This window comes from Diabrotica undecimpunctata, chromosome 1, assembly GCF_040954645.1.
Source record: "Diabrotica undecimpunctata isolate CICGRU chromosome 1, icDiaUnde3, whole genome shotgun sequence".
Classification (NCBI taxonomy): Eukaryota; Metazoa; Arthropoda; class Insecta; order Coleoptera; family Chrysomelidae; genus Diabrotica; species Diabrotica undecimpunctata.
Window position 1 is genome coordinate 11,204,083 of NC_092803.1, and position 25,831 is coordinate 11,229,913.

General features: G+C 32.8%; 1 protein-coding gene across 1 annotated transcript; it reads left to right on the top strand.

Moving 5' to 3' along the window:
- Positions 1 to 19,311: 19,311 nt before the first annotated feature.
- On the top strand, positions 19,312 to 25,491 carry LOC140437702 (uncharacterized). Its single transcript, XM_072527364.1, has 3 exons — positions 19,312 to 19,615; positions 22,056 to 22,193; positions 24,100 to 25,491. The coding sequence occupies exons 1-3, from the start codon at positions 19,564 to 19,566 to the stop codon at positions 24,336 to 24,338; spliced, it is 429 nt and encodes a 142-aa protein (XP_072383465.1). The 5' UTR covers positions 19,312 to 19,563; the 3' UTR covers positions 24,339 to 25,491.
- The last annotated feature ends 340 nt before the right edge of the window (positions 25,492 to 25,831 follow it).

The following is a 25,831-nucleotide window of genomic DNA, read 5'->3' on the forward strand; positions in this document are numbered from 1 at the left end:
TTTTTCACCTTTACTTTTTTTTATGAAGTCAGCTATTCTAAAACACAATTATTTTTATTGTAATTGAATTAACAAAAAAAAAACTTTTGTTGAATTTTAAAATAAGTTATATGATGTACTAATGGTTAGTAACAAAAACTAATTTGTGGATTAATACTGCATTTAAAACACTTAGCGAGTGTTTTTTTTCCAAACCAGTTATTTGATTAACCAAAAACACCTTGTATATTTTTATATTTTAAAGGTTGGGTTAAAATAAAGGTTTTTATTTTTATTTATAGATAGCATGTGAAAAGAAATTTCAGATAGACCAACATGTGAGAACTGCTTCACACATTGCAAAAAAAGGAAAAATAGGAGGAAAACATCAAACTTCAATGGCTAAATGTTTCCAATCTACTTCAAAAAAATTAGATGAGCAAGAAACTTTTAATGAAGACTTGTGTCGCGCATTAGTGTCTGCAAACATACCGCTATCAAAATTAGCAAATGTAAATTTTAGTTCGTTTCTAAAAAAATATTGCAAACTTAATGTTCCAAGTGATCGATCTCTAAGAAGAAATAATGTGAACGGGCTATACTCGTCGGTGTTAATTAATATTAAGGAAGAAATTGCAGATAAATATTTTTACATATCTGTAGACGAAACCACTGATTCCTCAGGAAAGTATATTGCTCATTTATTTATTGGTGTTCTTAAAGAAGATACCTTACCAAAATCTCATCTTATTTCATGCCAGCAACTTGAGGAAACAAATGCTTTAACAATTTCGCGTTTTATACAAGAAACATTAGCAACTTTTTTTCTTCCGACAACTATTCCTTCTAATAAATTACTGCTTATTTTATCGGATGCTGCTCCTTATATGGTGAAAGCAGGACAAAATTTAAAAATATTTTTCCCAGATTTAATACATGTTACTTGTGTAGCGCATGGATTAAACAGAGTTGCAGAGGAAATACGAAAAAAGTTTCCTCTTGTAAATACCATGATATCCAGTGTCAAAAAAGTATTTCTTAAATCTCCTATAAGAATTCAACTTTATAAAGAAATGCTACCTAACATTCCTCTTCCACCACAACCTATTTTAACGCGATGGGGAACATGGTTAGAAGCAGCTAATTTTTATGCAGATCATTTTGTTAAAATAAAGAACATAATTGATACGTTAACAGATGAAAGTTCCCAATCTCTTTTGGATTCTAAACAAACTTTTCAGAGTAACTTGCTTCAACAAGAACTTTCATTTATAAAATCAAATTTTAGTTTTGTTCAAAAAACAATTACTCAGTTAGAATCACCAAAACTGTCATTGTTCGAAAGTACAGCATTAATAAAAGAATTTGCGTCATGTTGTCGGAACGTTAGAGGTAATATTGGAAAAGATATTTTAAAAAAATTTGAAGCTACTATGAAAAAAAATAAAGGTTACCATATTCTTTCTGAAGTAGTCAGTGTTCTAGCTGGAAATATTTCGGAAACAATTAATTTAGAACCAAATGTTTTGGTTAGTTTGAAAAATGCTCCCGTTACATCAGTTGATGTTGAACGAAGTTTTTCCATATATAAATATATGTACTCAGACAGAAGCCACAAGTTTTTGTTAGAAAATTTTGAACACCACTTGGTCATTTATTGTTACCATAATTCTAAATAAGTTTATTCATACTTAAAAATGATGTAGTTACTTAAAATAAATGTAAATCTTAATGAATAGTAGGAAATATTTAGTTATGTACACTTTTTTTTTTAAATAAAATTGTTACTATTTTACGATTTTTTTATTTATTTGTATGCATATTTTGTAAAATATTTGCATATTTTCGGGTAAACACGTGCATATTTATGCGCATATTTTCTACATTTTTATTTGCATATTTGCCGAAGTCTACTTATTACCTAACATTCCTGCAACATTCCAACAGAACTCTTAAAAATTATCCACAAAGACAACATCCGTGCTCTAGTATGTATTTTAATTATGTGTACACTATTATAGTAGTGATATATCCAAAGAATGGCTGAAGTCTAGTTTTATAGAACTTCCGAAGAAACAGCGGCAATATACTCAAATACGAAGAGAAAAATACAAATGATTTAATTTTAAATCGACGTCTTCTCTTTTAACTTGGTATATATATCTGCTACATCTGCTTTTAAACTTATTAAATTAATTAAAAATAGCCCGATCTAAAATTATCTAAAGTATTAAACGCATTCGCTACGTCTTGTTTAACAGCTGCGACTGATTGATGAATAGTTTGTACTTGAAATTTGTCTAAAGCAAAACATAATCAATTTTTTCACAGGTATATTTGCGTAGGTAGCGGGCAAACCGCGTTAAAAATAGAATTGGGTTACTTAAGTACGTAAAACTTGTACTTATTGTCTCACAAGATAAAATATACTTCATATTTATTTATAAAAGGATGTTTAAAAGGAGAAGTGGATTGGACTATAAAAATAAAATACTGCATTATATGTCAACTTGTCGATTTTATGCTTTTTTGTTGTGGGTGACACAGGGTGACTCGTTAAGCCCACTTCTCTAATATAATAATGGACGAAATAATACAAGCAGTGCGTAAAGGCCATGGTTACAAATTAGGAAATAAAAAAATCGAATAATTATGTTATGCAGACGACGCGACGCCGCATTAACCGCTGAGACAGAAGACGAGCTCCAAAGATTAACACACATCTTCAATACTTCTTCTTCTTCTTCTCATTGCGCCGTCTCCTTTCGAAGGTTGGCGATCCAAATGGTAATTGTAGTTTTGGAAACTGCTGCGCGAAAGATCTCTGCGGATGAGCGGTCGAACCATCTCCTCAGGTCTTTCAGCCACGAGTTCTGGCGTCTTCCTATTGATCTTTTGCCCTGTACTTTTCCTTCCAGTATAACTTGAAGTAATTCATATCTTTCGCCTCTCAGCACATGACAAAAGTATTGCATTTTCCTCTCTTTGATTATTCTTAGTAATTCTTTTTGTTTACACATACGACGAAGTACCTCAACATTAGTAACTCTTTGTACCCATGGAATCCTCAACATTGGTCTGTATATATACATCTCAAAGGCATTTATTCTTTTTTCTATTTCAGAGTCCATTGTCCAACTTTCACAGCCATACAGTAAGACAGAAAAAACGTAACATCTGATCATTCGGATTCTAAGCTGTAGACTAAGGTCTGATCTTGTAAAAAATGTTTTAATGCTCATGAATGTTTTCCTTGCTTGTTCGATTCTTGATAGGATTTCTTTTTTTGGATTACACTGACTATTGATATTTGTTCCCAAATATTTTATGGAATTTACCTGTTCTATTATTTGACCCTTGGCATACACCTGTACGTTTATTGGTGTCTTTGAAAATACTAAAGTTTTAGTTTTGGAAACGTTTAGATGTAAACCAAACATTTCGCTGTGGTGAACTACCGCATTTATTATATTTTGTAGTTCTTGTGCGTTGCTTGCTATTAAGATGGTATCATCAGCATATCTGATGTTGTCTATGCTGATTCCGTTAATCTTAATTCCGCCTTGGACCTCGTCTAATGCTTCTCTGAATATAGACTCCGAATACAAATTAAAGAGTAGCGGTGATAAGACAAAACCCTGTCTCACTCCTCGTCGGATTTGTATGTCTTCGGATGTTGTGTGCTCTATTTCAATTGTTGCCGTTTGGTGCCAGTATAGTTCTGAGATAATTCGCAAGTCTTGTTCGTCAACTCCAGTTGTTCTCAAAATTTCGATCATCTTTTGATGGTTAACGCAGTCAAATGCTTTTCGATAGTCAATAAAACATGCATATACATCTACATTCATGTCTCTGCATCGTTGCGTTAACACATTTAAAGCAAAAAGAGCCTCTAGTGTTCCCAATCCGTTTCGAAACCCGAATTGAGTGTCACTCATCTGGAACTCGCACTTCTTGTAAATTCGTGTATGGATAATTCTGAGAAAAGTTTTAAGGACATGAGACATCAAGCTTAATATTCGATAATCATCGCATTGTGAGGAATTCGATTTTTTTGGTGATGCTACGAATGTTGATTTTAGCCAGTCTGTTGGTATTTTACCTATGTCATATATCTTATTGAATAGTGCTGTTATTAAATCTAGGCTTTTACTTTCGTTATCTGCAATTAGTTTAAGTATTTTGACATTGATATTGTCTGGACCGGTGGCTTTTCCATCTTTCTGAGATTTTACTGCATGAATCGCTTCTTCTTTGGTTATTTCTGGGCCTTTTTCATTTATTCGATTATCTGTGGATGGTGGAGAACAAGGTCTATCGTCGTCAAAAAGAGTTTGTATGTATTCTTTCCATCTCTCTTCTTCTTCATCTTCAATACAACAGCCAAGAAATACAGTATGATAATATCAGCAGAAAAAGTCAAATGTATGACAACATCTAAATACCCACTACGATGTAAAATCGTAATTGATGGGAAAATAATAAAGCAGGAAGCAAAATTTAGATATCGGGAAAAAGATATAACTAGTTACGGAGATGTTGAAGAAGAAGTACGACAACAAAGCTTAAAAGCAAGTAAAGCGGCGGGAACTCTTAATGACAGAATCTGGAAGAACAAACACCTAAGACAAGACACAAAAACAAGAATAAAATGAAAAAGGCAGTCAAGATTTCATGTCACGTACAAAGCGTATATGTATTTGTTTATACGTATTTCGCTTTAATAAAGCTCATCAGAACAGCTATTCATAGGCGTTCTCAACGTGAAAAATAAATCTTTCCTGTCTTTAAGAAGCAACAATAAAATGGCTTCGAAACGGACGCAATAGCGACATCTGATAATAAATCCGTAAAATAGTTTCGAAACACAATTCAGATATCTGCCTTAATCTGAGCCTTCTAAAAATTGCAAGCCATAGCAGACGAATTTTACGGATTTAAAAACAAGAATCTATAAAGCCCCAATTAGACCTATATTAACACACACGGCGGAGACAAGACCTGCCAGATCTAAAAAGAGACGACTACTAGAAACAACAGAGATAAAAATACTTTAAAGAATATCAGGGAAAAGTCTGTTGGATAGGGAGAGAAGTGAAAACATAAGAAGAGCATGCAAGATAGAAGATATAAATGGATGGATGACAAAACGGAAACAGGCGTGGAACGAACACATAAGTAGAATGGCAGAGGATAGGATGGTACGAAAAGCACGGGATAAGTCACCAAATAGACAAAGAAGTATTGATAGACTAAGAAAAAAGAAGAAACAGAAAAAGCCTACATACAAGAAGGATAATCCATCCCAATGAAGAAGAAAAAGAAGTATCAGAAATATCAACAGTGTGAAGTTGCAGCAATGTTAAAAGCCGAAATAAAAAAGGAATTGAAGTAAATATTTGGAACCATTGAACAATCGTTTATTGAACCATTGAACAATTTAATTCTAACAGTTGCAACAATACTAAACCCACGATTTAAACCATACACTATTAAGATTCGGTGGCACTTAAGGTTCAAGGAAAATCAACATCTACTTCTGAGACTAAAGGTCAAAGTTTTGGTGAAGAACAAGAAGAAGTAGAACTATGGACCTATCACAAAAAAATAGCACACGAAAAGGAAAAGAAGAAGCTCCCAGAATCAAGAATTGAGCTAACTCAATATCTTGATATTCCCGTTAGGTACCCAAAAGAAAATCCTCTCGATTTTTGAAGAAATGAAGAGTAAACCCAAAATTATATAAGGTATCAAAAAAATACCGATGTCTAGTAGTCACTTCGGTTTCTAGAGAACACTTGTTTTCGAACACAGGAACAACTACCACCAAACAAAGAAACTTTTACTGTATTTGGTCCTTGTATCCATATTTTGTAAACGTTTCGGCAAATTTTCAATTTTCAGTACGCACTTTATTAAACTTTAAACATTATATTTTACATTTAAATTTCATGTTTACACTTTTTTAAAAAGTTTAACATGGATTAAAAATTGGTATCTGACATTGACAGATGACATCTGGCAGATATCTTAAAGTATGAGTGGTTCAGGGTCGTATTTTAAAAATCTGCCATAGTGCATTTAAAAAACAACTCAATTTATTAAGTTATGATACATATTGGAAAGATCTTTGATGTCAGTTTTATTATTGATGGAATTTGGATCTTTTTTTATGTGAATCATCTCCAATATGCATCTTCCAGTCAATCCATTCCAATGAAGAATGAAGTCAAGTATTTTTACCTTCATCTTGACCAAAGATAAACGTGTAAGGTACATTCCCGAGCAAAATAGCAACAACTAAATATCAAAATCCAATAAATGAACTGGCTCATTGCAAAAAATCAAAATGAACACTAGAAAACAAGCTGATAATACACAAAGCTATACTGAAACCATCGGCATAGAATTGTGGAAATGAACAAATCCTTCAAATACAAAATTTAACAAACATATTATTCCAAAACGCCTCCGATGAAGGTCTTTGGTCCAATCAGACTTTCCATGACGATCTGAGAATACCTCTCATAAAAGAGACTATACACGGACATGTAACTAAAATATAGTTGTTGTTTGTTTGGGTTTGTAGGAATATGAACAATAGATCCATTTGTCAAATAAAATACAAAAATAAAAACTTAACGACGATCATGAACTAATTAACGATCTTATCAATGCTCCAGCAAGAATCAGAAGATTGGAGAGACAAAGGTCTGAAGATCTGGTTAGATGAATCAAGGTGAATCGGCATATGCCGGCAACAAAAACAAGCTTTCTTCATCAACCCATTTATTTAATACTCAGAATGTAACTAGTAGATTGTAAAGATTCTTGAGATATTTAGTTAACTCCATTAGATGGCGAAACTTTGGTTGACTTATTTTATTTTTCGCTTTATTTGGTATTAGAGTTAATTATGTTGGTGTTGGTTTTCCAGTAATAGTGTGAAACGTCCATAGACCATGATAACTTTGATGTATTAAAACTTGTCCAGTATACTTATCAGATATTCGGTACATTCTTGCTGGTTTCATTGAAATTTTTGATTTGGAGTCTTTAACAATAAATCCTTAAAATTTCCGTCCATAAGAAACCAGTCAGTTTCTTTCCCAGCATTAACCGAAGGTCTAAACCTTCTACATTTTAAATGGAGAAGGATTAGACCTTGACTGCCGAATAAGATCGTCTCATTTTTCTGGAACATCAACAACTACTTTTTTTGCACGAGAAATGAGACTAAAGTCACTATCGCAAGGTAGGTATCAATGATCTCGTATTGGGTATACGTGTGTTATCTCTGATGCTAATTTCAGTTCATGCACCAGGATATATGAAACGCGGCTAAAGTTTTTTTTGTTCTGACCCGGGCAATCATCGGAGAAAAACCATATTTCTTTCATTTTATCGAGTATATGATCTTTTAGATAATGAAATATCATGGAAGTCACTTCATTTTGACCACGTTTAGCCATTCCTTCGTGATAGTTATACATATCGACATCATTGCTTCTGATGTCGTGTACATCAAATATACAGGGTGGCGCACCGAAAACGAAACAGATGCATTTACTGGCAGATGATTCCTTTTTAAAAAAAAACGCTTAGACCCGTCGATTTTGTTATCGAGGGGGAAACAAAATTGGCATAAAATCACATTAACATTTGCAGCCCCCTAAGCGGGGGTTGCACCATCCCTAAAATCTTAAATGGAAAGGGGGGTCGAATGATCCATCGTTTAAAAGGTCTTTCAACTCCCTTTACAATGATGTAAAATTCATGTACTTCAATTCAGTAGTTTTGGAGATTTATTGATTTAAAGTTTAAATACATCATCGTAAGAGGAGATCAATACATAGCAGCAAAGTTGTTAAAAAATAAAGAATGAACTGACCTGTCAGCCGAGTAAATGTTGAAAATGACCACCATTACTTTTCATGCAATAATAAAGATTTTGCTGAAAACGTTGCTGGACATTTTGTAATATTTGAGGAGTAATTTGATGGCACTCATTCACAATTCTTTGTCGTAAGTCTTCTAAGGATGTTGGCTGAGTAGCATAGATTTTGCTTTTTAAGTAACCCCACAAAAAGAAATCCAAAGGTGATAAATCTGGCGATCTTGGGGGCCATTCAACGGCACCTCTTCTACCAATCCATTGACCTGGAAAGGTCTGATCTAAATAATGCCGAACTCTTAATGCGTAATGTGGTGGGGCACCATCCTGTTGGAACATCAACATATTCTGAACGTATCGACCATCATTCTGATTTTCAATTATATCTGTTAGCGCAGGATCTATGGCATTTTGCAGTAATTCCAAATACATTTCACCAGTCAAATTTCCAGGTAAGAAAAAAGGACCAACCAAATGATCGCCAAAAATGCCAGCCCAAACATTTAATTTTTGTGGCTGCTGTGTGTGTACCTCATGGTAAATTGTGGGATTAGAGTCCGACCAATATCGACAATTATGACTATTTACTTCGCCATTTAAAAAAAAGGAACATTCGTCGGAAAAGCAAATGTTAAATAAAAATTGTTCATCGTTTGTAATTCGTTCGCTCATAACTTTACAAAATTCTAATCGCTTATCAAAATCGTCTTCATTAAGTTCTTGTACAAGGTGAATTTTATACGGATGAAAATTATGGGCCTTTAGAATCCGTTGGATAGTACGTCGACTAACACCACACGAAGTTTGCAATTTGCGGGTACTTAATGTAGGATCTACAATAACTTGCCCTAAAACCCCCACTTCTGTTGCTTCGTTCCTTATAGGATTTTCAATATTACGTTTTTTATTGGCGACTGATCCAGTTTCCCGAAATTTAGCTACAAGTTCTAGAACATATTTTCGGTGCACATTATTGTTCTCATGTCGCTCATTAAAAATTTGTGCTGTTCTATTAGCGCACTGATTATTTCCGAAAAATATTTCAATAATTTCAACTGTGGAATATACCATGGTTAATTTATGTATAAAGCAATAAATGGTATTTTAACAACAAAGATTGGTCAAATCAATCGCAAACTAATGTACTATTTCCTATTTAAAATAAGTACGTGGCATTCTCTACTTATCTTTCTTCAAGAAACAACTTTTTTTGTCACAAAGGACACTTCAATTGCTATTTTTATTATTAATAAACCATGGGCGTAGTAAATAAAAGCATTTACTTATCAAGAAAATGCTTTTACTCAAATTTCTTCTGAAAGAAGTACAAACTAATTTGATGTACCTATTAAAGTCTACTTTAAACTTTAAATCAATAAATCCCCAAAACTACTGAATTGAATACATGAATTTTACATCATTATAAAGGGAGTTGAAAGACCTTTCAAATAATGGATCATTCGACCCCCCTTTTCATTTAAGATTTTAGGGATGATGCCACCCCCGCTTAAGGGGCTGCAAATGTTAAAGTGATTTTATGCCAATTTTGTGTCCCCCTCGAAAACAAAATCGACGGGTCCGAGCGTTTTTTCAAAAAAGGAATCATCTGCCACTAAATGCCTCTGTTTCGTTTTCGGTGCGCCACACTGTATAGGAACAAAATAGTCTGCTGTAGAAAACTTTATTTGTAGCCAAATTGGGTAGCGAAATATATTGCATAAAATCAAAGGTTACAGATACATTATTACTATACTGGTATTTATGTTTAATTTTTCGTTTTATATCATAAAATGCCTTTGCTTTAACGTGATAAAGGTTTCTTACTGGAAGCATTTCCTTTTTTGTTAATTCTTCGATATTTGGTAGAGTTAGGTTTCAGTTTCATCAAATAATGTACAATCTACAAATGTCAAATCTGAGGCAAGAGGAAAATATGTTAAATCGTTAAAAATATGTTAAATCGAGTTGGAAATATGTTATAATAAACAAAGTAACAAACCTTGGACTGTGGGTGAAGTTTTTTAAAGGCTCTGTACATATTTTTACATTTAACTCTGATAGTAAATAAATTTTCTTTTTGTCCAGTCTCCGTATGTAATGACTTTGGCTGCCTTTGAATGAAGAAATGTGAGCTATTATGTTTTCTATATCAGCAGGGTGTGTCTTCTTAGACCTATTTGTATGCTTGCCTACGGCATCTTTTGGAGAACATTTACTCATTGCAAAGCTATTTCTAATTCGTCGGATCTGCATTTCAGTAACACCGAAAATACTACGAAGAGCTTTGGCACAAATTCTTACGTCTTTTCCCGATAGTCGAATTTTATACATAAAAGAAACTACGTGGTGGCCTTGTTGATGTCGAGCTTTGTTTGTATCTTCATTTTCACTGTCACTAGTATTACTGTGGTTAGGTAAAGCAGCTTTCTGGACAGGAGTAACGCTAATGAGGCTTAATAAATATGAATCCTGCTCATCTTTGGTCTTCATATTATTAAACATATTTAGTAAGTCAGAACGTTGTTCCTGTGTAATTATATAGAAGAATCGGTAACGTTTACATCTACAACCAAGATTGAAGTCATAAGCATTGAGAAAACGACTATCGAAAAGCTTACCTACAGTCATTTCCTGTTGTCCGGGCTAAAACATCATTATCAAGTTTATGCGTTTTGTCAGCAACTCCATGTATTTTAACTTTCTTTATGATTCCCCTTCGATAAACTTTTCTTTTTCGTTTTCATGGTTGATCTGTAGTTCGAATTTTACAAATGTATTATCTATAATATTAGAGGTATTGTGTTGAACAGTTTCCGCCATGCTGAATTATTTTTCTAATACAAAAGAAATAAACATCACCTGTTCTTAACAAAAAACACACACAACTGATAAATTTATAGACAAGATCATTCGCGCTTAGCGATGACCATTGATTATAGTGTATTTTTATGTATGAGAGAGTAATAAAACAATAAATTATGTATGCAAATCCCTAAACTGTTGATACGGGTGACTCAATGAAAAACAGATATTTGTCAACAAGTTTACAGAAGTATATAGGAAAACAATTTTAAATTGAGTATGACCACCAGGTATAAAGGTTGGAGCAGAATAGAATACAATAGTTGTGAGGGTTACTAATCCCTAAATAAGGTTGCCAGTGTCGGAGTGATGGAGGTTAACAGGTACTAATGAATTTGCAAGAAATTTAAGATGTTTATTTTATTGGTTATATATAACCAATAAAAGTTTAATAAGTACCTACCTATTTGCAAAATAAAGTTTAATTCTTTAGATAAAATAAAACGTTTTATTTTATCTATTTGCAAAATAAAGTTTAATTCTTTAGATAAAATAAAACGTTTTATTTTATCTGAAATGAGTGCATTCCACGAAGTAAGGGTTTCAACAATCAAACATTTAATTCTTTAATTCCAGGAATCTACGACAGTAATTGTCTAGATAATTACCTTCTAAACTTATTCCACAGAAAATGTGATAGTGGGTTTTTCCATTTTGTATATAGGAAGGTCCAAGTGGCGTATTCAAAATTCTTAACAGTTCACTAAAAGTAGGTACTTCAGTTGCAAGGTGCAGTTTATTGTGTATACTAGTGTTATGGAAAATTTGGAAGTGCCGTGTAAACGCCGAAAAATTGGCCGAAAAAGTTAATGAAAAAACATTAATATTTAATTGTTTTAAATCATTTACAGACAAACGTTTATGTGAAAGTGTTGATGAGACCGTTGAGTTAGTTAGCAGTACACTTGGTGTTGGGAAATCTACGATTTACAGAATTATTAAAGAAGAGAAATGTGGTAGTTTTTAAATGCCACGTAATGCTCCAGGGAAACCAAAATTTCAAATAGAATATCATTTTAAAGAAGGACTTCGACGGAAAGTGTATGAATTCTTCTTTAGACAAGAATTTCCAACATTGGATAAAGTTCTTGTCTCAGTTCGAGATGATAAGGATTACCCAGAAATGAGTCGAAGTACGTTATGGAAACTTTTAAAAGAAATAGGCTTCCGCTGGAAAAAGAATCCCAGAAAGTCTATTTTATTAGAAAGAAGCGATATTGTCATATGAAGAAGACATTTTCTAAGAACCATAAAGGAAATAAGAAACCAAAAAAGAAAAATATTTTATTTTGATGAAACATGGATCAACGAGGGTCATACACCAAATAAATTTTGGCAGGATGAAACTGTTACAAGTCAAAGGCACGCTTTTGTAAATAACTTATCTACTGGTTTAAACCCACCATCAGGAAAGGGACGCAGGCTGATAATAGTACACATTGGCAGTTCAGACGGTTTTGTTGAAGGTGGTTTATTAACTTTTGAATCAACTCGTACCGGTGACTACCATGAAGACATGAACGCTGATGTCTTTCAAGAATGGTTCGAACAAATGATAGATCTTCTTCCTAAGAACTGTGTAATAGTAATGGATAATGCAAGTTATCACTCCAGACTTATAGAAGGACTGCCCACAACCAAGTGGTTAAAAAAAGACTTGCAGAATTGGCTGAGTTCAAAAAATATTACGTACCATCCCGGATCTATAAGAAAGGAACTTTATTCGTTGTGTGCCCTTCATAAAGAAAAATTTAAAAAATACGAAATTGATGAAATTGCCAAAAATCGTGGAATGACAGTACTTAGATCCCCACCATATCATTGTGAATTAAACCCGATTGAACTGGTATGGGCACAGATAAAGAGTGAAGTTTTAAGAAAAAATACCACTTTTAAAATTCATGATGTTAAACAGTTGTTTTTGGAGGCCGTAAATAATGTAAAACCTGAAAACTGGGAAAAGGCAGTACATCACACTATTAAAGAAGAGGAAAAAATGTGGAAGCTGGACAATATTACTGATAAAATGATCGAGCCAGTTATTATAAATCTTGGTTCTGAAAGTTCATCTTCTGAATCTGATTTGGATTTGTAACAAGTAGCTGTAAGTTTTATATTAATATTTTTATTCATCTATTTAACATACCTTAGACGGTTTTAAAAACTCTTTTTCTCTTTTGTAATTTTTAAAAATTAAAAAAAATGTTAATTTTTTAAAACCCTTTTTAATGTAGGCCAGTCAGTTCTAATATAGTGTGTGATAAAAGAGGTCACTTTTGTTTACATACACATAACACTTTATAACACTGAAATAATTCATTTATTTTTTACAATTATTCAAAGTAATTTTTCAATTAATCTTGAGCACGCCCATGGAGTGGTCGGAGTTACCAGTTAAAATTATGCTAATTACTCTCTCGTTCATAAAAATAAACTATAAGATGAGACAAGTCGCTTTTACGACAAACCGCATGGAGATCTGTTGTTTTTATAAAACTATCCAAATTTTCTATGTAGGTTTCTTAGCACATCTGGGATTTTTACACAACTGAATGTGTGAAATCGATAAAGAAACTACTATTCTATGCGAACAACATATAAAGTTAAATTTGCAAAAAAATGTGTTGTTTTTCAAATAAACGGCTCATTTGTATAAAATATGCGCATTTAAATAATATTGTTAACATAATATATGAACTACTTCAACAAATATATTGTTTTGTTTTATTTTAATATGATATTGATGCTCTAAATTGAAAAAAATTTCTAATTTCCTATTTAAAAGAAAATTATTCCAAAATAAGTAACTGCCAATGTGATTCGTCCAAATCAAAACCAATAATTATAAATCGATAACACCCAACTCTTGCTATTAGTCAAATACATTTGGGACGACAGGTTTTTTACTCGCCTTATCAGTACAACTAGTTTTATATTCTTACATTTTTATTGGTGAATCGATAATTTTGGGTAGGACTGTGCGTTACTGGTCATACCACTAACTAATAGGTGCTGAATGTATTGTTTTTTAAATATGTATGAGTAAAGCTGAAATATTATTTGATAAACCGGTAAACCAATAAAAAGCGAACCTGCCTTCAAGACCTGTACCTTATTTTAGAAAATTATGGAGAATGGTTAAAAACAATTTAACTACTTGATTATCTGCTACAAAAGCTATAACTTTGATTTTTTTTTCTTACGAAAAATATTATTACTAGTTTTATTGGGAATACGTTACAATTTAAGTTTGAAATAAACTTATTTTAAATTTAAATTGTGGCTTTTTCTCAATGAAAATAGTAATTTCAATAAGATACCATAAGAAAATAGCATCGGAACAATATGAAACAGATTAAATCGTCGGGTTACAAACAAAATGCAATATTTAAGTAAAAATATGGTATGGTATTAAGTCAAAATACGTTTGAACACTTTGGCTTAAAGATTTTTATATTTCCTTTTGAATAAACAAACGTGAAATAAATTAGGTTTAATTATTAATTAAACATGTACAGGGATCGGCATAAGTCAGGCAACGCTCTCGAAAAATCCGCTTTACATGGGCAAATGGACAACGATCCAACACTCGCGAACATCTGTCATTTCATGCACGATGGAGCTTTGCCTCACTACGCCACTACGCTGCATGTATGTGGGAGTACTTTAATGTTGATTTTGGAGAATGGATAGGCAGACGATAAATCGTTGACCGGCCCGCACGGTCATGTGACCTGACATCATGACATTTTCAATGACAACATGAATATTTTTGTACATTCTTTTGTTATTCTTTGATTTTCTTCTTTCTTCCATGAGTTGCAGTATATCGTCATTCATCCAACTTTTCCTCTTCTCTTTATTTTCTATTGGATGTTCTTCTCTGATCTCGTTAAAGGTTTCACATATATTCTGGAGCCATTCTTATCCCATTGCCAGCTTTAATTGAATCGGTTAGTGTTTCTTTTACTTTTATTTTATCGTGTTGTCCTAGTATATATTTTGCGTACAATAAGTGGTTATCGTGCTTTCTTTATGTCCATGAAACATAAATATGTCAGTTTGTTATATTTTAGTAATTTCTCTTGCACTTGCCTCGTTATAAATATAACGTTGGCGCGTGATCTTCCCGATTACGATATATCGATGAATATATTTTTTTGCCATCTCTAAGAGGTGACACATACAACCTGCTTCGACTCGAAATGCATGGAAAATTAGGGGAAGAATATTAAAAGGAAGTAGAAAAGGTTACTGACTGAAAAATCTACGTAAATGGTTTAACACCACCAATAACCATCTATTTGGACCCTCAGTTTCGAAGGTATGAATAGCTTTGGAGACTGCCAACCTTCGTAACGGGAACGGCATTTAAGAAGAAGAATACGGACTAGATAAATGAATGTTTTATGTTTAATAGGGAAATACAATCTCTCCAAATTTTTTCAATAATTCATGACTAAATCATTCAAGAAAATAATCGTCATGAACATTATATCTACAAGTTATATGCTACCGAAAAAGCTGAAGCTGTTTTCACTTGAAGATCCTTTTTTTGTGGGGGATCATCCCATTCTGAGTTTGGTTTTACAATTTCTGGTGTCACTTCGCTGTTTTCACTAATTTTCTTCATTCTTCTCTCTCTTTAATTCTATCTTTGATCGTCGTTTCTTTATTTCTGAATTCCACACTCCTTAGGTCTTCTTCCACTTGTTGTCTCCATCTCAGTTTAGGTCTGCCTCTGGTTCCTTTACCTAGTGGTATCCATTCCGTTATAACTTTTAACGGATTGTTCTTCTCCTTTCTCATTATGTCTCCATACCATCTAATTCTTTGTACTTTTACTGCTCTAACTATGTTGCCTTGACATATCCATCATTGTATTTCGTGATGATTCATCTATTGTCTTGCATCCTCCTCGTTTTTCCTCTTTGGTCCCAGTATGTTTCCGCAGCATATATACTATTGCTCTTGATCGTTTTGTAGATTTTCATTTTTGTATTTTGGTTTATCCTCTTATCTCTAAACTTTTTTTTATTTGTATAAAATGCTGTATTTTCCGCTTAAATTCTTCTCTTTATATCTACATTTTCATTACTTCTATTGTGTTCTGTCATTTGTGTCTTCTTTTTCTTGCTTTTTCTTCTCAACGTGCCCTATCAAGTCCCCTTGACGTTGGCGATTAACATGGCGAAACTGTCTCTGTCTTGAGCTATTCTAAAGAGTTGCTCAGCTTTCCTCATTCCTGTCCACTCCCTGATATTCTTCAACCAAGAGGCCTGCTTTCTACCAATTCCTCTGCGTCTTTCGATTTTACCCATCATAATAAGTTGAAGAATATTATATCGGTCTCCCCTTACTATGTGTCCAAAATAGGCCATCTTTCTACATTTGATGTTATCAAGCAGCTCGCGAGCAGCATTTGCTCTCTTAAGGACTGCCACAATTGTCAGCATAGCCGTCCATGGAATTTTTAGTATACGTCTGTGCAGCCAGATTTCAAAGGCCTCCAGACGATTAATGGTGGATATTTTTAATGTCCATGCTTCGACACCGTATAAGAGGACTGATCAAATGTAGCATTTAACCATGCGCGTTCAAAGTTAAAGTTGCAAGTTATCATTACAGAAGAATGACTTCATTTTTAAAAATGTCGTGCGGGCTATCTCGATTCTACGTTTTATCTCTTGATCTGGATCTAGTTGTTCAGTAATATGGCAACCAAGATAATTAAAACTGGACACCACACTGGTATATGACCATCAACATATAATCGTGCATCTTGATGTGCTAAACGGCTAAACACCATGTGTTTTGTTTTTGAACAGTTTATGTTTAGGCCAAACTCTCTTCCCACTGTATCAATGGCATTTAGAAGGCATTGTAATCCATTCGTGTCATCACTTAAAATAACTGTATCGTCTGCATATCTGATTGTATTTATCAGAATTCCATTAACTTTCACGCCCCATTCCAAATTATGCAGCGCTTCTTTAAATATTATATCTGAATATAAATTAAATAACAGTGGGGATAGTATAGAACCCTGTCTGACACCTCTTTGTATTGTTTTTCTTGCTTACGTTCATGTATTTTGTTTTATTTTCATTTATTTCCAGTCCTTTCAGTTTGGCTTCGTTTTCTATTTCTTGAAAGGTTTTATTTAATGCCTTTTTATCTGTTGCTACTATGGTTATATCATCCGCATATCCTATTATTTGTACTGCATTCTTGTTTACAGTTCCTGCGTTTGACGGATTTTTTATTATTATCTTATCTTCTTCTTCTCCTGCCAGTGCCTATCCTCTATGGATGTTGGATACCATAATGACCCATCGTATTTTATTAGCAGCTGTTCAGAATATGTCTGTGGTGGTCATACCTGTCCACTATCTCAAATTCTTAAGCCAGGATATTCGGCGGCGTCCTGGTCCTCTATTTCCTTCTATTTTCCCTTCTAATATCAACAGTAGTATTCTGTATTTATTTTCATTTTTCACTATATGTCCGAAGCATGCTAACTTTCCTTCTTTAATGGATTTCAAGACTTCAGGTTCTTTTTGTAAACATTGCATTACTGCGTCGTTAGTTATATGATGTATATATGATATTCTGAGCATGCGACGATAGCACCACATCTCGAAAGACTGCAACCGTCTGCAAGACGCATCAGTGAGTGTCCATGCCTCTGCTCCATACATAAGAACAGAAAATACATAATTAAGGATTTTGAGTCGGAGATGTAAGTTCAAGGTTAAATTGCAGAGAACTTTCTTCATCTGTTGGAAGGCACTCCTTGCTTTTTTCGATCCTACATTTAATCTCGTATGAGTGATCGCAGCTGTCTGTGATGTTGCATCCTAGGTATGTTATTTTTTCTGTTCTATCCAATACCTCATTGTCTGCCATAAACTTTGCATCTGTATCTTGGTTTTTGCTTATGATGATAATTTTCGTCTTCTTATTATTAAGTTTCATTCCATATTTTCTACCGATGTTAACTATTTGATCTATCAGTCTTTGTAATCCTTCAGCACTATCTGCAACAAGGACAGTATCGTCTGCATATCTTAGATTATTTATTACTTCACCGTTAACAATCACGCCATCAGTCGTTTCTCCCAAAGCTTCTCGAAATAGTTGTTCAGAGTACGCATTAAACAGCAAAGGCGAGAGTATGCAACCTTGTCGTACTCCTCTTTGTATTGGTACTTCATCGGATAATTTATTGTCTACTTGAATCTTGGCTACTTCTTTCCTATAGAGATTGGCTATTATTCTTATATCCTTGTCATCGATGATTGCGATTCGCAAGGTTTCAATAAGCCTCTCATGCTATCTTGTTTAGTGATAGAATAAATAGTACCGTTGAGAGCGTATCGTCTTACTCGATTTTTCTTATTATTATTTCTGTTTTTTCTCTTCCGATGTCTATTATTGCTTGTGAATCTCGCATTGTCATTTTTATCATTCTTATAATTGTATTTGGTATATTACTCTCTTGTAAGTCTTGGATCATTTTTCTTCTGTTTTTGTCAAACGCCTGTTTAAAGTCTCTTCTAAATGTGTCTATCTTCTAGAGATGTTGGCGACAACATCGACCCATCTTATTCTATTCACAGCAGCTCTAAATAGATCAGTTAGACTGGTCCACTTCCTAAGATTGGCCTAAGATTGTTTAAAGTCTAGAAAAAGTGTATGTGTTTCTCCGGCGTACTCGTATGTTTTCTCTATCACTTGTTTTAGCATATGAATAGCGTGCGTCTATAGTGGATCTTTCTTTTCTAAAACCGTACTAGTAATCCCCTGTGTTTTGTTCTGTATATATTGTTAGTCTGTCTCTAATTATACCAGTCATTACTTTATATGTTACATTCAGTAAATTAATTGCTCGGTAGTTTTTGTATATTCTATGGTCTCCTTGTTTTGGGATTGTTACTATAATTCCCTTCTTCCATACTTCTGGCAATATTTCTTTGCTCCATATATTATGTATTAGTTCAAAAATCTGTCTGTATAGGGCCTCTCCACCGTATTTTATAAGTTCTGCACATAATCCGCTTCTTCCGCTGTTTTCCCGTTTTTAAGTTTGCATATTTTCTCTTTCACTTCGGTATAGGTCATTTCTCCTTCTTCATCATCTTGTTCTGTGTTCATTATTGTTTGTCTTTCTTCTTCTCTTTTCGTTTCTTGATATATTTCTTCGAAATACTTCTGCCATTTTTCTGTTTCTATAACTATATTAGCTGTCCGTTTTCGGCTACATAGTTCTAAGTATTGGTACAATGGTTACACATTATTGAAACTTAAAAAGTTTCAAAAAACTATGAATATCATAAAGTAAGACATTCTGTATACCTTCTATTTATTTCTTACAATACATTATCCTTTCAACCTCATCAATGGTGTTTTTCCACTCATTTAAAATGGAGCAATCAAAACAACAATTTAATCTTGACCCAATTTCCCGCTATTTTCTTAAAATCAGTATGTCAACAAATCTGTGCGTATTTTTACAATCCAACACTCATCAGATCGCGATTTCCTGTTGTGAAACTAACTAAAAAGTTTATTACTTACAAATTGTTTACTGAGTTCGTAAATAAGGTATAAAATTTTTATTTTAAGACCTTCGTTTGAGATTTTAGTACCGTTTTATGTGACTAATTAGGCCAAAAAGCAGCCAGTACTGAATTGGTTTAGTTTGTAGCCACATTATGAAGTGATTGAATGGGTTTCGACTATGGAGTCATGATTAATTTATTGAAAAGGGCAAAAGTAATTAAATTGTTTATTTGAAGGAAACATTAGTAGAAAAATTGGTAGCAATGAAAAATTTTATTTGGTTTTTGTTTTGTGTTTTTGGATCTATAAATTCAGGTAATATAAACTGATTCCTTATCCTATTTTAGACTGAAACTTCAGCCGTGGAAACTACAAGATTAGTTATTAATAAAACAGTAAATATCAAAGCCATAATATTATATAATTATATACTTATTTGAAAAAGTTTCAGGAATTAAAACATGTCGGTTATAATTTAGGGAAAAATTGTTGCATACATTTCCCTTATCTGATTAACACATGTAAAATTGAATTGTTCGTTGGGGAAAATTGTGCTTATGTTCATTTATACGTTTTTTAAAATTCGTTCATATCTGACATATATAACGGTTGGGTACACGCATTATATTTATTACTTTTTATTATGTTTCCACAATTAGATCTTTGTTATCTTTTATATAATTTAGCTTTTATAATTTGTTATCCAATGTGTTTCAATGTAACTTGTATTTTTTATCTGTGTTTTAACAAAACTCATTGCTTGTTTGTATATATTTTAATGATTACCTTGGATGTACTGCTGGTATATTATTCCTCTTTAACAGCCAGGCAAATTTCCCCTAAAAACTTAATACTGCTGATACTCCTTTGTTCTTTAACAGGCAAAGAACAACTTTCCTTTTTTTTTTCTCATTCCTCATTTTGTCACATCTCCACTTTCTCCCCCCAAAATCACTCTTTCATTTCAACCATTTACATCCATTCAAAGAAATCTTCGAATCTTCCAAACAATCTAATTCTAATCTGTAAAATAAACCATACCGTATTAATATTGATCACCTAAATTTTCCCACAATCCCTAATCTTGTTCTCTAGAAACAAGCTTGTATTTTTCGTTATGTGAAAGATCTTTTACTTTCTTATACCTATTGTGAACAGTTTTTGAGCTATAATGGTTTTTATATGAAAATACACTTTTCTGCCATGTATATAAAGCATTTAAAGTCCTTAGGAACTTATTAACCACATACAGTATTATTGTTTACAGTGTAAAGTCGACTTTTTTATTATACAGGGTGCTGTTAAAATTGGCATAAAACCAACATCCTAAATTTTTACCTTATTCCTTTTTTTTTCAAATGGAACACCCTGTATGTGATTTATTATTTTAGAAAAATATGTTTTTTACCATCGATCTCTATTAGTATTACCCATACCTAGCTCTTGCAGTTTTCAAGTAAATTAACTTTATACATGTTTATCACAAAAAAAAACTTTTTTCGTGGACTATGTACAACTTTCATATTGAAAGTTAAACATTGAACAATTAAAAAGATACTATCAAAGAATGTTATAAATGTTCAAAAGGTTATCCATCAACATCCAATTATTTATGAACTCTTTTAATCAGATTTTCATTAGTAGCTCTTGATATTGATTCTCCATCTATTTCGTTAAGAACTTAAAGGACTTTATTTATTATAGCTTCCCCAGTAGTGACAGGTTTAGAGAACACCTTATTTTTAACATATTTCCAAATATAGTAATCTAACGGTGACAACGAGATCTTGATGACCACAGAAACTGATCTTTATTAGCTATCGCTCTATCGCTAAATATTTCATCAAGCGATGTGCCGACTCCTTAAATATTGTAAGCCGGTGCTCCATCTTGTTGAAACCAAGCCTTGTTAGCCTTATTATTATGTAAAGCCTGCAGTGCTGGTATAATTACTTGCCGTAAAATGTTTAAATTTTCGACATAAATTATAAGAGTGATCATCTTATTATTTTTCACAGCACATAAAACGATGAGCAAAAAGACTGCTTGAAATTTACTATCCCATGTGAGCTGTGGATTTTTTTTTACTCCAGAAGTGACTGTTATGTTACTGTAAACATACCATTTGTTGTAAACTTTGATTCATGACACCAAATAATTTTTTGTAAAATCTTGATCTTGTCATTTCATTAAAACCCATTCCCAAAATTCTACACATCTTACATAATCTCCAGGATATAAATGTTAAGCTAGTGTATATGAATAAAGGGTCCAATGATGGTTTTTCATCTTTCCATTTTTTTGATCCCATGTAATTTAAACTTTCATTCAAATTACATTAGAGGATGTTGAACTTTATATATATGGTAGAAAAGTGTATTTGTCATATAAAAACCATTATTACTCAAAAACGGTTCACAATAGGTATAGAGAAGTGTTAACAAAAATTGTTTAAAATAAAATGCATATTTCTAAAATTAAAAAATATACAGGGTGTTCTGTTAAAAAATGAAGTTATATCCGGTATATCAGGAAGTAGCAAATAAAAATTGAAATACTTTCATTAAATAGGTCACTCTTTGAAACCCCTTCATTCCAATTTTGATAATTCAGTTACCTTTAGTTCTCGAGATATTTTTAATTGACCGTTTATCTGCCGCACCCTGTATATACAAGAAGCTGTTCAAAGAAATTGCAAATATAGATATTTATGCGTTTTTTTAGTTGTTTATAACATACGCTGTTACATTTCTAGGTTTGTGCCTGAGATGTTACGAGTGTGTCTCAAGACTGGGTCCAGGAGAGACAGATCCCTGCCTTACCGGAGATCGTAACCAGCTGCGTCGAGTGCTGTGTATAGGCCCATCCGTATGTGCTTCGTACCATTACCAAAGTATGTATTTTTATATTATATAACAACATATACACTAAAAGAACTACAACATGTATTAACACATACATTTTTAACACATACATGTAGAGTATTTTGCATGTAAAATAAAAGTAACTTATTACTTTAGACTACTATTTTTTCTAGCGACAATTAACTTTAAAGTAAAATTTTTAAATTTTAAAGCGGTTTTACGGTGTAAACAATAGCTGACTCTTACAGGCCGGTACTGTCGCTATTTGATGTTCTTATAGGCAATCTAGATAAGAGCGGGAGAGTCCTGAATCCCAACACTACGCGTCCCACCGGCTGATAGGGAAACGTCGTACAGATATGTATGATGGGCGTGAATAAAATCTTACCAAATAAGCACACGTGGATCAACTCAGGTTATAGCATACGGCAGCAGCTATGCCATTTCTGGCTCAAGTCTGCAGCAAAATAATCAACATATAAAACTGCGGTGTAGAATGCAAGGTGAAACCACTACACTATTGCCCAAGAACAGTTATCTAGACTATGCATAAACAGGTTAAAAATTGATATCCTTGGAATAAGTAAGATGAGTTGGCCTGATTCAGGAAAAATGAACAAAAAAGTGATATAAGGTTGAATGCTCGAATAAATGAATTTTAAATAAATAAAAGGCAGATAAACTGTGCTTGATATCTGCCTTTTATTTGATTAAAAATGAACAATGAACAATGACAAAAAGATAATGTATTTCTTAGGCAATAACCAAAAACAGCACTGCAACGGTATCGTAATTATAATAAGCGAAGCTATAGAAAAAACCTTTACAAATTTGGTCAATTAAGATCTTAAAGCAAAAGTGGGAAAAAGCAAAGTTAAAGTAATTACTATTTTAAAGGGAATAAGCCAAAATTGTGGTTTATTTCCAATAAATTTCCATGAAATTATTCATTCGAAGGAATGATTTTGTAAACATCTCAAAGTCTGCTTATGGGAGCACTTTAGTTCTCAGGCAAAGGAATAAACAAAGTTAACAGTTTTTGTTTTGTTTAGTCACAGTTAAGATCTTATTTAAGTCGCTAGAAACAATTACCGTTTTCGAAACTATTTGAATACAAAAACACTGTCCCACTTACTTCAAAACAATCTAGATCCGACACGTCGGAGACACAAAATGGATGCAGGACAAATCCTGGGAGAAATCAGCAACTGGACTTCAGGTTATCCTGGATGTTAACAATATGTGATTCTTTAAACTTGGCTTCTTTTTTTCCACTTTAAACCATGTCGGCTCACTTAGTCCTCAGGATGATGTTATCAAATCCCTTGTCACAGGATACAGCTTACAACAAAACGGTGATTAACCCACTTTACAAACATTGCCTCAGGGCATATTGAGCTCAAATCACCTTCTAACCACAACTCATGAAATTAAGGGAAAACTTTATCAGTTTTCAAAACTCTACGAAAACGATGTTTACATATCCAGACCCTAAATTGTTAACTTACGGTTGCCAACATCGAAGTCCCGATGACTAAATCCGGACTTCCACAATGAAAACAACTGCTCTCGCGGTCGGTTCATTGAGAAGTGACATCATCCCCAAAAATCATTCTTTTGTCCGCATCAGCGGAAAATTTGTTGTTTATTTCTTGCGTAAATATCTAGGAGGAACAAATATTAAAAGAAAGAGCAATTTGTTTATTATGAACAGACTCTAAAATGTTTACATTATCAATCTCAAAGACGCAAAATGGTTAAGAATCTTTTTCAGTGTTTTATGATAACCGGGGTGAAACGAAAATTCTACAATAGCATACAATAGAAACTTGGCAGTTTAAGTGAATTAGTCTTTTTCTTACATTTTGAGCTTATAAACACTATTTAAATTCGCAGATACATTTCCTATTAACTTCTTTACTTTTTTGTTCTCAGGTACAATACCTGGTACTCCAACTATTAACCATATAACAAGAGGATGTCAATCGCTCCGCTATGGAGGCAGCTGCGAAGATATTTTTAATGACTTAAGATCAAAAGGAGAGGTTCTTCCTGGTCAACACACGTGCGCAACATGCAATGGTGATCTCTGCAATGCTACGAGCTCATTTAAAGCTTTGTTTTCTTTGATTTTAGTTTGTACTTTAAGTGGAATAGTGTTATATATCCTATAATAATTTGTTAGGCTTAAGAACATACAATTCGATATGCGGAAATCGAGTATAAAAAGAAAAATAAGAAAAAGTCGAAAAGTATTAACATACTTTATATTTAATCTACAGTTTGATATATAATCTTCATTTAGTTGTAAAGTATAATAATATGGTATTTTTTAAGAGTTAAAAGCATACGAGTATTTTTCGATAATTACGTACCCATTAAACAAAACATCGAAAGTTTTTCTTTACGAAAAACCTTTTACTGTATAATACTTTGTTCAATCAATATTTCAACAATAATATACATTAACAAGCTGTTTATTGTAGGTCGGTGAATTTAGATTCTTAAAATAAAAATTTAAAACAGTGATTACTTAAATATTCAACTTCCTAGCCTTTTTTAAGTCATCCAGGATAGAGATGACAATGACTGGAATCTAAATGTAAAAAAATAAACGAATTCAGCACTAATTTTACTTGTCCATTCTTGGGGTTTATCCGTTGAAAGTTTCATAAGTAGACTACATCATTTCATCTACTTTTTAATGAAACATCTCTTTGGAGATAACCATTCCTTCTTTAATATTATTCTGAAGCTATTTTCGTGTGGCATTTTAAAGTAATTACTATTTAAAGGGGATTAAGCCACAAGGTTAAAGTACGTTTATTGACGTTTCAATTTCCTCTTCGGAAATCGTTCTCAAAATACAAACATTAGTAAATTAAACAAATTTTGTTTTTTTGTTACTTAGTGAAAAATTTGTCTAATAATTTAATTTTATCTGACACATCTATATTGACAATTCAGACATACATTATACATTTTAAAGTAGACGACTTTAAAATGATATTGCCAATATTGTTGAGTTGCGTTCCTAGGATGACTTTACTTATAAAATAGTTCATTCGATTATATGAAATCAACTTTAACTTGAAAATATCCGTCAGAAAAGATCATAGCATGTAATTCGTATTTAAAAGACAAATGCATGCATTGATGACAGTAAAATTCTCCTGTTAGTGATTCCATAGTAAATTATGAGGGAAAAACCAAGAAAAAAACCTCATAATACTATCCCGACATGGTAAGTATTTGGTCGTACATTTAATTTACCTTCAATAAACACCAAATTCTGATTTTATATGTTTGTTATTAAAAAAACATAAATGATGTATCCTCTATATGTTACTGACTTACCAATACTGGTATTTTCCTTTTAATAACTTCCTCCTCTTTCAATATGGGTAACCAGAGTCTACTACATTCTGCTGAGGAATTCGCGACACAATTGGTCTCATTTAGCATAATTAGAGCCGCTTCTTTGATTTTTCTCTTTTTACCATCCGTTTCTTTTAGGGCTATATTTGAATCATTCCATTGAACCCTATGTTCATTATCCCATGCGTGTTTACATGTTTAAGATCTATCGAATTCTCTATTTTTAATATAGGATTGATGTTCACATATTCTAACATTTAATGGCCTTGATGTTTCACCTTAATAAAAC

Coding starts and splice junctions, on each gene's coding strand:
- LOC140437702 (XM_072527364.1), top strand. CDS start 19,564: ATGAAAAATTTTATTTGGTTTTTGTTTTGTGTTTTTGGATCTATAAAT. Junction 19,616..22,055: donor TTTTGGATCTATAAATTCAG/GTAATATAAACT, acceptor TTACATTTCTAG/GTTTGTGCCTGAGATGTTAC. Junction 22,194..24,099: donor TGCTTCGTACCATTACCAAA/GTATGTATTTTT, acceptor TTTTGTTCTCAG/GTACAATACCTGGTACTCCA.